The following is a 12,214-nucleotide window of genomic DNA, read 5'->3' as shown; positions in this document are numbered from 1 at the left end:
GTCCTGTCCCAGTTCGTCTAGTCCCGTCCCAATAAAGCCGGGACCGGAATAAGCCGACCGGAACGGGTCGGCCTTGAACACCCCTACCCGTACAATTCTGGAAGATAATACTGCTCCCATCACGGGTAGGCTGTCCGACTAAATGCAATCCGTGCAAAGCGCCAAGAGCTATCTTAGCCAGGTAGTCTGCAGCCTTGTTCATTCTTCGCTTGACATGGCCTGCTTTAGTTTCCGAGTCCCTGTCGGTTAGAGCCTTCACCTCTGTATTAAGGTCGTTCACTTCATGCGTGTCGACCACGTTACCTTCTAGCAGCTCGATAGCATTCACGGCAACCGTTAGGACCAAATAATTCTGAGAGCACGGATTGTCCTCGTTTTACCCCAAAAATTTAAAAAAAAAAAAAAAAAAAACGCGGCCGTTGCAGGAAAAGGATAGGCAGCGGAAGGTAATGGTATTGGAGAGAAGCCGCGCGCAACTATACAAGAAGCAAAATTGACTTCGGCTCAGAAAAGTATAGAGCATTAGTCCTCAAAAATACCCGCATCAGACACTCTAGAAGATTCAGTTCCATTAACATGGAGCTGATCTGATACATTAATACCAAGACTGCTTAGAACGCTTAAGTCAAGGTCATCGTCGTCATCTTCATCTTCATCACTGTGCTGTGTTTCATCTTCATCGTCAGCTTTCTCCTGTGGTTCTTGGGACTGGGCTTCCCTTTTCATCTGTTGCTTGATGCAATCATCATATGACATTTCGTACCACAAAGTACCCTTTCCCACTATTGATTTGTTATGGGCGTCTGCCATCCTCTCTTGCTTGCTCTTCTCCGAGTTCTTGGGTTCTCCCCAATAATCATATCGATAAAGCGGGCTTGAAGGATCATATTGGTCTTTGCCAAAAAAGCTAGCATCTACATATCTTCCAGGCTCTTCCAATGGCAGACCAAGAGACTTACGACTGTACAAAGTGGAAACAAGAGAAAATATTATGCGGTGACTTGTTAAAATAATTTAAACTGACAATGTTAAAATAACCGCACCAGCTGATGTCTCTAAGTAACGCTTCTCTCTCTTCCAATGATCTCCGCCAGTGCATTAAGTCATACTCATCCATCTCAATGTTGCGCCTCAGTTTTGCTACTTTGTATTTTTCTCCTCTCTCCATTGCTTCCTTCCTCAGTTTATTATGGTACTGCATCCCAACACGGAATACTTAACATGCAACTTGAATAATCAAAGACTCGTTCAAATTGGAAAATATCAATTAATTAAAAAATCTCCACTGTTCACAACGTAAAATATCAACGTTCAGGATGTTGATGAATGAAAAAGAATCTGGATGTTGATATTATGGCGGAGGGTGCCATTTTATCGTGCCTCGTCCAAGACAAAGAACATTTATACTCATTCTTCAATTATTCTCCCAAAGACAACGGTACAAGGTGGATCATCTAATCATCAGTTAATATTGAATTAAAGAAGAGACCAAAAAAAAAAAAAAGGCTGACCTCGCGCTCAGCAAGTGCTGCCTCCAGGTCAAGCTCTTTGACACTTGTTTTCTGCGAAATATTCAAACAGCATGTGAACAGAACAACAAGCAGATGAATGCAATTTAAAAGTAATGGTACTCACCAGAATCACTTTTGGTAGTAATGTTTTCTTATAATAAGCTTGTGTATACTCTACAGAGTTTTCTTCATCAAAGTCCTCGCTATCAGTCAAGTCTGACAGCTTTTTGCCTTCGTATTTTCCAGGATTAATCTCCATGTCATCCAAAATTGTTTGCTCGGCAACATTGATTTGCCACAACTGGAAAAAAAAAAAAATGAAGGTGCAGCTAACGATGATAGCAAGAAACGATCATGCATGCAACATTGAATGGATGCTAAATACTGAATGTTTGTGATAACAGATTTAGGTAACATGTTTCTGAACCATAAGTTAAAACAAAGTGAAAAATACAAGGCAACTTGATTAGCCATGGAGAATAATGCTGCGTAAAACACTATTTCATCTGTAATGAATTTTTTTTCCCCAAATTGTACAAGAGTGAAATTTATTTTTTTTTAAAAAATCCAAGTGAAAACTCCCGGAAAACAGATTAACAGAGTAATAAGACCTTATGGCTGAAAATACACCCTCATTAGATATCTAGAAGCCTAAGCCAATACTTATACAAAATTAAGATGAAAATAGGTGGCTGATCAATTACACAAATGTATTACCTTCGGTTCCAAAGTGCAAACTAGCTCTTATATTTAAGACTAGAGGTAGTATATGCTTATGATGAATTCCACAGGGTAATAGCATCTTAGATTAAAAACTTCTATTCAGAAAGACAGACCTCCGGCTGCTTTTAAAATATAAAAACCCTTACAGTTTTGACAATAATGAACTAACCATACTTTTAAGCACACGTGGGATGTCAATGCACATTGTAGAGTAATACACACGCGAAGTCTAATAGACTTTGAATGAGAATGTTGATATCACCTACATAGTCCTATAATATATTAGGTGAACATTGACCGACACATTTTTAAACAAAAGGAATTTAAAAGTTAAACCGAGGAACATCCCATGCATAAACTAATGAATCCACCAAAATTGTATCTTGCAACAATGTTAAAAAGAATAAATGTGACCAGAATTCACCTTATCAACATATGGGTGGTTTGACAGGAGAGGTTCTTCCTCTGGTTTGTCTCCTGGATCTTTTCTAGGAATGGGTGGTCGTCCAGAATCACGCTGCAAATTTTGAAAAATCTTCTATGTAAAGAATGAATCAACAACCATGTTGATAACTCTGACTTCAAAAAATGCTATATTTGACTATTTTTTAGTTTAACTTGAAATAAACAACATGTAATAATAAAAGAAAACATAGCTCTAGTAAACATTCTCATAAAATAAATATTGTAAACATTATGAACCTGGTCATAACCTATTGAGTCAATATTTAGGAAGAATAAAGAATAGAGAATAGAGAATAAAAGTTTTGTATAAGAAAGTGAACAACAGTTCAGAGATTTGATATGATGATCTAAAAGCATCAGTATCTGATTATAGACACTGCTTAAAAGCATTTGTCGCAGCATCATGGGAACCATCATCTACATGGGTCTAACCTTGCGAAGATCGAAGAGTATATTAATGAAATAAACCTTTCTACAGATGAATTCTAACAGTTACACTTGACCCAATACTCATCCAATGAGGCCACGGTCAATTCCAATATAAAGAGCCTTATAAAAGAAGAGTGTCTGTGTGTGGGTTCACATCAAGGATGGGATGATTTGAAGTATCAAGAGCGAATGCACAAACCCGTATTTCGTCTGGGTTGTCATCATCATCACGGTGAAATATTGGTGGGAAGTCAAATCTGTTAAAGCTGAAATATGAAACAGATGTTAATACGAATGCAACAAGAAAATGAAGATTGGCCTAGCTATAAAAGAAAGTTAAAGTGTAACATCAGAAACACAAAAAGTTCATACATCAGATGATCTATATTTGGATGGACAAACCGAAGTTCAATAGGGAATCGGAAGCGGTACGGGTCGCGCTTTGCCTAAAATGTAAAAAGGGAGAAAAATTGATAAATAAAATAAAATATGCAAATTTCATGACGAACTGAAAGGTTAGGAACAGAATACAGACGTTGGCTGGATTTTGCAATCTACAATACAATGACAAAATTCCATGAGTGACCATTCAGATTTGGTCACTTAGTTTAATCATATACATTTCAGGTTTCAAGTTAAGATACGAACAGAGCAGCATAAAATGAAGATACGGCTGCAAAATAAAATGTGTATTATACCACCAGGCACATGGTTTAATTTAATCATGAACGAGAATCACACCTTTACAATTGCGAGGGGGTTTCAAAGTTTTTATTGAAATGATAAAGGAGGCAGACAAATTAAAAGGAAGAAAAGGGCACAAAACCCCATATACAAACATTACGGTAACAATTGCAGCCATATAATTTTCTTAATATATATGCTGATGATGCAGCAGAGCTCTATGAGGGATCTTGTATTCTCCTCCACGTTCAGCTAAAAATTTTCTAATTCACTCCACTGAGTGGCTATAAAGGCCAAATGTTTGATCACCAGTATCAACATCCATGAATACTCATTAGAATCTCATAACTGATGTCAAGACAATATTGTGTGACGAGAAGGAAAAATGTGCAAAACACTCACCGTAACTTCAACCATGACATGCATCCCCACTTTTATATGATGGCGGATCCAATACCAATCATTATTCTTTATAGGAACCCACCTAGAACACATGAAGCATGAAGGCATTATAATCATGAGGGAGAACACTTGAAGATAAATTAGAAGAACAAAGGCAGTAGCTATTGAATAAGCTAAACCAAATCACAGAAGCTAAAGCCTCCAAGTTATGCGTCCTAATTAATATTGACGGCATAATAAATTTATAACTAAGACAGCTACAGGAATCAAATATAATAATAAATAGTTTCATTTATAGAGCAAAACAATTTTTTTTTTTTTTTTGCTTCAGTAAGTAGTGGTACCATGTTATCACTGATCTATTCATCCAAGTGAAACAGAGGAGACAAGACAGTTGTCTTTTTTTGTACAAATAAACTAATGAGACTGTCTTCCTCTAAAAGGGGCCACGTACAGTGCATAACTGTTTCAGTTAAGAAGATACTTATAAAGATTTTTTTCCTACCAATCGAAATAAGGGAAGCAACTCATTATTACTTTATCAATAATCCTTCATCAAACAATACCAGCCAAGGAAAGCAACACCTAATAAAGAATGAATATCAGGAACACAAAAAGAATAAATTTCGGAAATGGACATTTACCCATCATATACCCCACCAATGTCAACAAATGCCCCTTGATAGAGGTGCAATGTTGTCACCTTCCCTTCACAAATCTGCACAACATATTTTTTAACGAGTTATTATCTCTGAAAAGTTACATTAAAAAAAAAAAAAAAAAACCCGGGGGCGCTCCGGGGGGGTTGGTTTTGAACATTAGTTCCTTCAAGTGGCATGCCAAAAAGCAAGCAGCAGTGTAGGTGAGCAACCACGCTTAATGCGAACAAATGGAGGCATTCTTGCAATGTGAACAAAAAGTGCAGTTTATAGGCAACAACAGCTCCATAAAGAGAATAACATGAAATCAGTAACTTACTTGGCCAGGATAATAGAAGGGAAGCTCATACTGCATAAAACAACGAAGAACACATTAAATGAGGGCACTGCAACATTGAAATCATGAGACCAAGAATAATAAATAAAAGGCCAAATGCAACTTATCTAACCATGCCCTCCTTGTAGTCCTTGCCCCTTTTCCTCCTACCAGGATGGTAATCTTGATCATACTGTGAGATTGACAAGACATGGACATATTAGTAATCCGAATCAGCAAGAAAAAAAAGACAAACGCGGGCATTCGGCTGAAACCTTGTAAGATTCCTCCTCCAATTTGTCCCTGTTTGCTTCCACCCACTCGGAGTATTGCTTGACAAACATCTTGTACCTGTCCAAGCACAAGTCATCTGTTTCCGTGCTAACCCCGGCTTCCAACTCCTCCAGAGTGATTCTCTCTGCCTGCAGCTTATGTACCTCGCGTATAAACGCCAATTCCTTCCTATCTACCTGCCAACCTCTAGGGGGCCAATCCCTCGGCGGCACGAGTCGCATGACCATTGGACCAGCCCAATACGTCTCCAGAGGTGGCGGTATCTCTCCCTTTATCTCAAATTGCCTACGATAATAGTCGTCTTCAGTCAACCCCATCTCTTCCATCTTCTTCTTCCTATAATTGGGGCTCAGCATTTTGAATGCCTCGATAGCTTCGGGAGATTGAAGAGGAACCTCTTCGCCTTCATTCAAGCTCTTGCGCGCAAAGTCCGCTTCCGGAGTGAGTACCTCCTCCCATGGAGCCCAGCCGCGCTCGATCCAATTGCGCCTTCGAGCTTCATCTTCAGTTTCTTTGTCTTTGGGACCAAAGTTCTCCAGGAAGGTCTCGTCAACGGGGAATTCATCGGAGCTAAAAGCCTTGGCAACAAAGTTGATGGAAAATGGTTGGTTTCCGACGAGCAGAGAACGACGTTGAGAACGGAAATGGTGAGAGGAAGGGTTTAGGGTTTTAGGGACACAGAAGAGATAAGAGGTTTGGAGAGTTTGCATCGCTGCAGGTGGGATGTGCCACCCACAAGCAAGCAGAGGAGAGTGAAGCATGGGAGTAAGGAGTCCCTCCTGAATGCTTCTCTTACCGGATAAAGTTTATTCTTCGAAATCCAAATTTCTACATTTGGCCCCATGATAATTCAAACTTTCCATGACAAATAATTAAGCTTATTGGATCCCCTGACATGTTAATTTCCTTAACGTCAATTGGAGGTAATTTTTTTTGTAATTAATGTTTATTGTGTTTTTATTATATCTTTTGTGCCAAAACATTAATATAAATAATACTTATTATATCATTATCAGCATCTTTCAAATAGTTAATTTTTTAATGCAAGAACTAGATTTTTCTTGATGCACCGAAAGGTGAGATAAAATTTCTTCCTCTTCCCTTGATCCCTTCTAATGGTTTTGCTTCTTTTTTTTTTTTTATAACCATAAAATTATTGTTCCAGTAGTTTAAATTTAACTTCCCACAAATTATTTAAATTTTTTTATTTACTACACTTTGAAACTTTTCAATTCAAATCCAATCTTCATAATTTGAATTTGATTATATAACATTTCTATTATAAATTTATAAATAATTAAACCTAAATTATTTAAAGATTGATCTAACGATTAAGAAAAAGGAAAGGGTATGAAAAGAGAAAATTAGAGAATCCTATCCTACCATACAAAGGGTTCATATTTCCGTGCACTGAAGGGTCAAAGATTATAAAACCGAATTAAAATGATATGGTTTATTCTTGAATTTATGAACTAGTAAATACTATCTTCGATCCCTAATATAAGATATTATTAACTAATTTTGGGAGATAAAGTTACTTAAATAAGTTATTTGTAGTAAATAGATAATGACTTTTCTAAAATATCCTTATTAATTATGTGTCTCTGATTACCTATTGATAGTAATTCCTTAACGTATACATCTACTATAAAGACTATTTGAAGACAAAATAAATAAATATTAAAAACAAAATATATTTGAGTTTTATATTTAGGACCAATTGATTGTTAAATTAGTTCTTACGTTAAAGACCAGAGTAGTATATAATAGAAGATTTCATACTTACTGGTGAGCAAATAATGCCTATCAACATGATAACTTACGAATACCATGCATAATAAGACGATCTGTACATATAAATTCAGGAACAGACGGCTAAAATAATCTTAGGTTACATAACAGGAGACTGCCTGAATCCATTCTTTGCCGTTGCCTCCATCTCTCAATCAGAAGATCTTCGCTTTTTTTGAGTTCGAGGTACTCATCCATATCATAATTCATTCCTTTAGATGATGCAGTAGACAATGTCTGGCTTTCATAGGATTCGCCAAACTTACTGCTTGAATACTCTACAATACCATCAGGGCTCCAGCTTCCATGGCTGCTGACAGAACGATTGCTTTGATCTCGTACTTTCTTGATTTCCTAGGACATCAAATTCAACACACAGAACCCATAAGTATCGCCAGAAAGAAAAAAGGACAAGAATCGTTGGCACATTGTTGTCTTCGATACCTTGAATAGTTAAATTTACAGTTACAGAATACTAAGAATCTGTGTCATTGGGTCCAAAAAGGGTGTGGAAGGTATTGCACATGCACACCATTATTCGGATATTGTTCTTATGCAAACAAGCGTAAATTTAATCACATGAATGGTCACATGTGAATGTCCAGATATGGGTGTGCTGGCCACCTTGTCACTATGTTAACATATTAACATGCATGCATATGATGATATGATTGTATCCATGACTTACGTTTCTTGGGCAATCAATGAAAGTGTACTTGATAACCGCATTAAAAAAAGTCAACACAAAAAGGCATTCATATGATTAAGTTATCATGCGTGTGCTAAAGAATTTAATCAGCAAAATCCTTTTCTAGAAAAAAGAGGACAAGTGGCAATTCGGAGATAACCTGAATGAAACTGGCAATTTTTGGAGTTACTGGCGTCCGTGTTTTGTTGAGGTTTGTTGTAGGGGAAGCATCATTACTAGTCTCCCACTGCAACCATGGAAACATGACCCCATCCATTTCAACCGGAAGAGATCTTGGTATTGATGGGCTATTAAATGATTCTGGTTTTATTAGTCCTCCAATGGATGAGCTAGTGTCACTTCTTTCTCCATCAAGTGATGAAATATCAGTATCTTCGACATTTGAAATAAAATCCTCAATATATCTCTCAGCTTCCTCAGTCAAGCGCTTAGACATCCGGTTCCTGTCATTACTTCTCTGGAAAATAAAACACATTGTTTGAATGATCAAAAAAATATCTCAACGGTTTCTATTTCATAAAGGAACAGTGTGAAGGATGATTTAGCTCATATGTCCAGTAAGTTAAAGAACACTTGTGCTTCTGCAGAGGACAAAAATAGAGACACACCTTCCTGGCTCTTGATGGTTTTTGTATAGCTTCGTTCTTTTTATCAGGGAGCAGTTCTTTGACAATTTTAGAAAGTTCTCTGCCTCGCTGTTCCTCCAGCACTATTTCAGCCAATAAATCTTGTTTGCGTTTCTCAGACTGTCAGTTTGAAAAAAACACAAAAACAAAGAACCATGGCAAGCGCTTTTGTCAATAAGAAAATGTTCATCAATCAAAAGCATCTAAAATACAAATAAAATAACGGAAGTTTCACAAGGCATTTTCTCCATCCATCAAGAAGGAAACAACGTTGCTGGTTTCAATTTTAGAATGTTTTAAGACGACTTTACCTGTAGCATTGTTCGAAAAAATTGCAGCGTAAGAATACGTATGATAGAAAATAAAAATAATCGGTTTCCTTCAAATAGCATGCAACATTGTCAAATACATGCAACAATATTACTAGTAATATATAGCAAGCAACCTTATCCCACTAGGTAAGAATACCAATATGAACTGCATGATGTCATTATACTCTATCAACAAACAAATCCTTCAGTATTAGTATTATTGCTTCTATGACAAGGAGCAACAATACTAATATAAAATAGAAGGAAGCCTGAAATTATGAGTTGAAACAGTTGCACTAGATGATCATTAAGTCGGCAATCACTACTCATCAGAATGCTAACCAAGATACCATGTGTGCTTTTAATTTTTTTCACTTCTAAATTCTAATACCTGTTCCAGTTCTGTTTCATAGTTCATCCTGATACAAGACACGCTATGAAGAACGTCAGAATTGTTTGACAGCAAGCGATCAACAGTAGCTAGAGTGGAGGTCCTTGGTTTCAGCCCGACCTGATTTGGAAGGTGCACAAAAAAATAGAAAAATTTTCAGCAGAGATCAGTCGATGCAGTGAATCTCCACACGCATAAGAAAGAATATTGAGGCTAACAAGCAGATTTAGAGAAAAACAAATTCATATTTCACAGACCTTTTCATTTTTCGTTTTGATGACATCCACAGAATGTCTTAATTCCTTCTGTGTAGCTTTGTGGAATCCACCGTCCATGCCAGAATTTGCTGCCTGAAGAATTATAAGAGGATGAAAATTAGAAGTTTCAAACTAAAGTAGCATTCCTTCTGCACCTGTAACTTCAAAGAAAGCATATCAACCTTCTTCTGTGCATAAATAGTCTGGATATTCTCAGTCGCATTTTGGCTGAGGTGAGCACCAGCACCTTCCTCATCAGTAAGAACTGAAGATTGACTCTGAAAAGCCAGAAAGAGTCTTTCAGATTCAGTCACCTAGGTTTGGAATGTAATGCAATAACATAAGATGTAAAATATGTTGATACTGTCTTCTGAAAGATAGATAGCTTCAGCCAACAGGTCAGAAATTTAGGGTAATTAAGGAATTAATCTCACTTACAGAGTAACCATCATATGACCTCATGTCTTTTTGGCTAAGGGACCTTCTCAGCACTGGTGTTTGATCAGATGCAACCGTCTTATGTATTGGCTTGTTTGCCACATCAATACTTCTGAGATTCACACGACTTTTAGAATTCCGAGAATGATCCGGATCGCTCTGTACCATGCAAGATAGGAATATGAATAAATACATCAAATACGAGAGTCTAATAAAAAGTGGTAAAGTGAAACATACCAAATATAGTCCACCCAAAAATTACGAGGCATGCTTCAATAAACGTAATGGTTTCAGCTAACAAGTTCCGCAATTTATAAATGGTTACAAACTAATTACTATTCAGGTCATGCGAATGAGGATCAACTTGAAGAGAAAGTATTGCCTATCAAATTGTTCAAAAACCCCCAGGATGAAAATGGCCAAAGGGGGAAATCATAGAAAAATGTATGAACAAGAGATTTTCCTTTATTGAATATTTATATGAAAATCTTCAATTCTCCCATTTCATTTGAAATCATTAAGAAAATAACTAACAGCATTAAATTAAACAAGACAAAGGGAAGAAGTACGCTAGGAACATATTAAGTAAGGCGTCGATAAACAAAAATAATCAACATAGGCTGAACTTGCTACAAGGATTTATTGGCCGAAAAAAGAAAATTAGTGCAAGGATTTTGGTATCTTGTGGTGCACTTGGCAACATATCATCGTGTTAGAAGTAGGCAAAGCCATACAATAAGCAGGGGGGAAATACAGTTAATATTTTATAACTAACCACTTCTGAATTTCCTTCTAAGAAAAATTTTACCTGAACAGTAAACTCTAAACAAGCAACTGTAGAACAAGGTTGTTCAAGCAAAGAACGAACTTTCCAGTAAACTTAAACTAGTCCATGTTGCTCTGTAGGAACGTGCATGTTTGAAGGACTAACTCAAAAGGGAACGCTTCTTTGTTAGATTTGACATGGTCCATATTGCTCTAAATGGCTTAAGCCGTATTCGCACATTGCATACTTAGAATCATTCTAAACAGGCGAAATTGCTAGTCAGAATCGGTAAGAGAATATAGAATGTATTCGACGCATTATACGATATATGCATCCCTTCTAAATATGCAAGCAGATAATTAAGTCAAATTGACACTTATATATACAAACAAGGCTATGCATCCGAGTCGTAGGAACCAAAGCTACAAAGACGAAGCAAATGATTCTCACCTCAGAATCACTAATCTGGTACCGTACCACCGAGAGCGATCTCCTCCTTCCCGTATGAGCATCTGACCCTCCATCTCTGTTAGCACCATAATCAGAGTTGCCCCTTCCATCATTGATCACTCCAGAGCTCTTCCTCGAAACAGACCTCCCGCGCCTCTGTGACACGGTGGCTCCATTCGCGGGACTGAGCTCAGAGTGTCTCGAAGCCATGCGACTCCGTGATGCAGTGGCTCCATTCGCAGGACTGAGCTCAGAGTGTCTCGAAGCCATGCGACCTCGATTGGCAGATTCGAAGAATTCAATGGCAAGATCATCAAGACTGATCTCAGGAAACCCAGAACCCCTGACAGTATTAACGAATTTCCCTCTTGGTGCAGGGAATTCATCAGGGTCATTGGCCAAGTCATGAGAAGGAACCCGGCGGGGCGCTCGGCTAAGACTTCGAGCACGACGGTAAGCGGAGTAGTTGCGATTAGAGGAACTGGAATCGTCGGTGGAAGAAGCCGATGAGGCTCCTATGGGTGTTCTCTTAGTCGTAGATTTGAATGCCGCCGTCGCCATTGTAGGAAATAAACGATTCACGGAAAGAAAAATCGGATAAGAATGAAACAATATAGGGTTTGAACATTCAACAAAGAAGATGAGCTACAACATCGTTGGAAGGAAAGAAAAATGATGAACCCACAATGAATTCTCGTGAAGATATGTTAGGTGCAACTGTGTAACTATGCAAGAGCGCGCTGAGAAGGAAGGAGATTGAGGTTGTTCAATATTTTGATTTTTGATTATTGACAATGTCGGATTGGCGGACCGCTCGAAAAGGTACGAGATTTAAATGATGGAGCTGTTGAACGGAGAGGGGCCCAAATTATTAGTCTGTTCTTAATATAAGAACCTGTTTGATTTTTATTTTAGTTCTAAATATAACACCACAGTCCATTTTGTCTCTCATATTTATATATTTTTTTTCCAAAATAGCCCTTCTAACAATG

General features: G+C 37.6%; 2 protein-coding genes across 3 annotated transcripts; both read right to left on the bottom strand.

Moving 5' to 3' along the window:
- Positions 1-477: 477 nt before the first annotated feature.
- LOC114723191 (protein PLASTID TRANSCRIPTIONALLY ACTIVE 10) lies at positions 478-6,267 on the bottom strand. Its single transcript, XM_028909352.1, has 12 exons — positions 5,465-6,267; positions 5,323-5,382; positions 5,193-5,222; positions 4,859-4,932; positions 4,215-4,296; positions 3,501-3,574; positions 3,328-3,394; positions 2,659-2,751; positions 1,636-1,812; positions 1,512-1,562; positions 1,044-1,195; positions 478-961 (listed from the first exon to the last, which is right to left on the bottom strand). Exons 1-12 carry the CDS (start codon positions 6,242-6,244, stop codon positions 523-525), a joined length of 2,079 nt encoding a protein of 692 aa, XP_028765185.1. The 5' UTR covers positions 6,245-6,267; the 3' UTR covers positions 478-522.
- Positions 6,268-7,240: 973 nt separating this feature from the next.
- On the bottom strand, positions 7,241-11,953 carry LOC114723154 (uncharacterized). 2 transcript variants are annotated; one of them, XM_028909307.1, is made up of 8 exons: positions 11,223-11,953; positions 10,007-10,165; positions 9,751-9,882; positions 9,569-9,661; positions 9,312-9,431; positions 8,592-8,729; positions 8,123-8,440; positions 7,241-7,628 (listed from the first exon to the last, which is right to left on the bottom strand). In XM_028909307.1, the coding sequence occupies exons 1-8, from the start codon at positions 11,781-11,783 to the stop codon at positions 7,359-7,361; spliced, it is 1,791 nt and encodes a 596-aa protein (XP_028765140.1). In that variant the 5' UTR covers positions 11,784-11,953; the 3' UTR covers positions 7,241-7,358. The 2 variants fall into 2 exon arrangements, with proteins under 2 accessions (XP_028765140.1, XP_028765141.1); XM_028909308.1 differs by having other exon boundaries at positions 9,751-9,846; positions 11,223-11,952.
- Between the last annotated feature and the right edge of the window lie 261 nt (positions 11,954-12,214).

Source organism: Neltuma alba, unplaced genomic scaffold (assembly GCF_004799145.2).
Source record: "Neltuma alba isolate B1F8T4 unplaced genomic scaffold, ASM479914v2 tig00012124_pilon, whole genome shotgun sequence".
In the NCBI taxonomy this organism is placed as follows: Eukaryota; Viridiplantae; Streptophyta; class Magnoliopsida; order Fabales; family Fabaceae; genus Neltuma; species Neltuma alba.
Note: the sequence above shows the minus strand (reverse complement) of the source record. Positions and strands in the feature narration are given on the sequence as shown.

Coding starts and splice junctions, on each gene's coding strand:
- LOC114723191 (XM_028909352.1), bottom strand. CDS start 6,244: ATGCTTCACTCTCCTCTGCTTGCTTGTGGGTGGCACATCCCACCTGCA. Junction 5,383..5,464: donor TGGAGGAGGAATCTTACAAG/GTTTCAGCCGAA, acceptor TCAATCTCACAG/TATGATCAAGATTACCATCC. Junction 1,563..1,635: donor TACTACCAAAAGTGATTCTG/GTGAGTACCATT, acceptor AATATTTCGCAG/AAAACAAGTGTCAAAGAGCT.
- LOC114723154 (XM_028909307.1), bottom strand. CDS start 11,783: ATGGCGACGGCGGCATTCAAATCTACGACTAAGAGAACACCCATAGGA. Junction 9,883..10,006: donor GGTCATATGATGGTTACTCT/GTAAGTGAGATT, acceptor TTCCAAACCTAG/GTGACTGAATCTGAAAGACT. Junction 8,730..9,311: donor ATGAAACAGAACTGGAACAG/GTATTAGAATTT, acceptor TCAAACTGACAG/TCTGAGAAACGCAAACAAGA.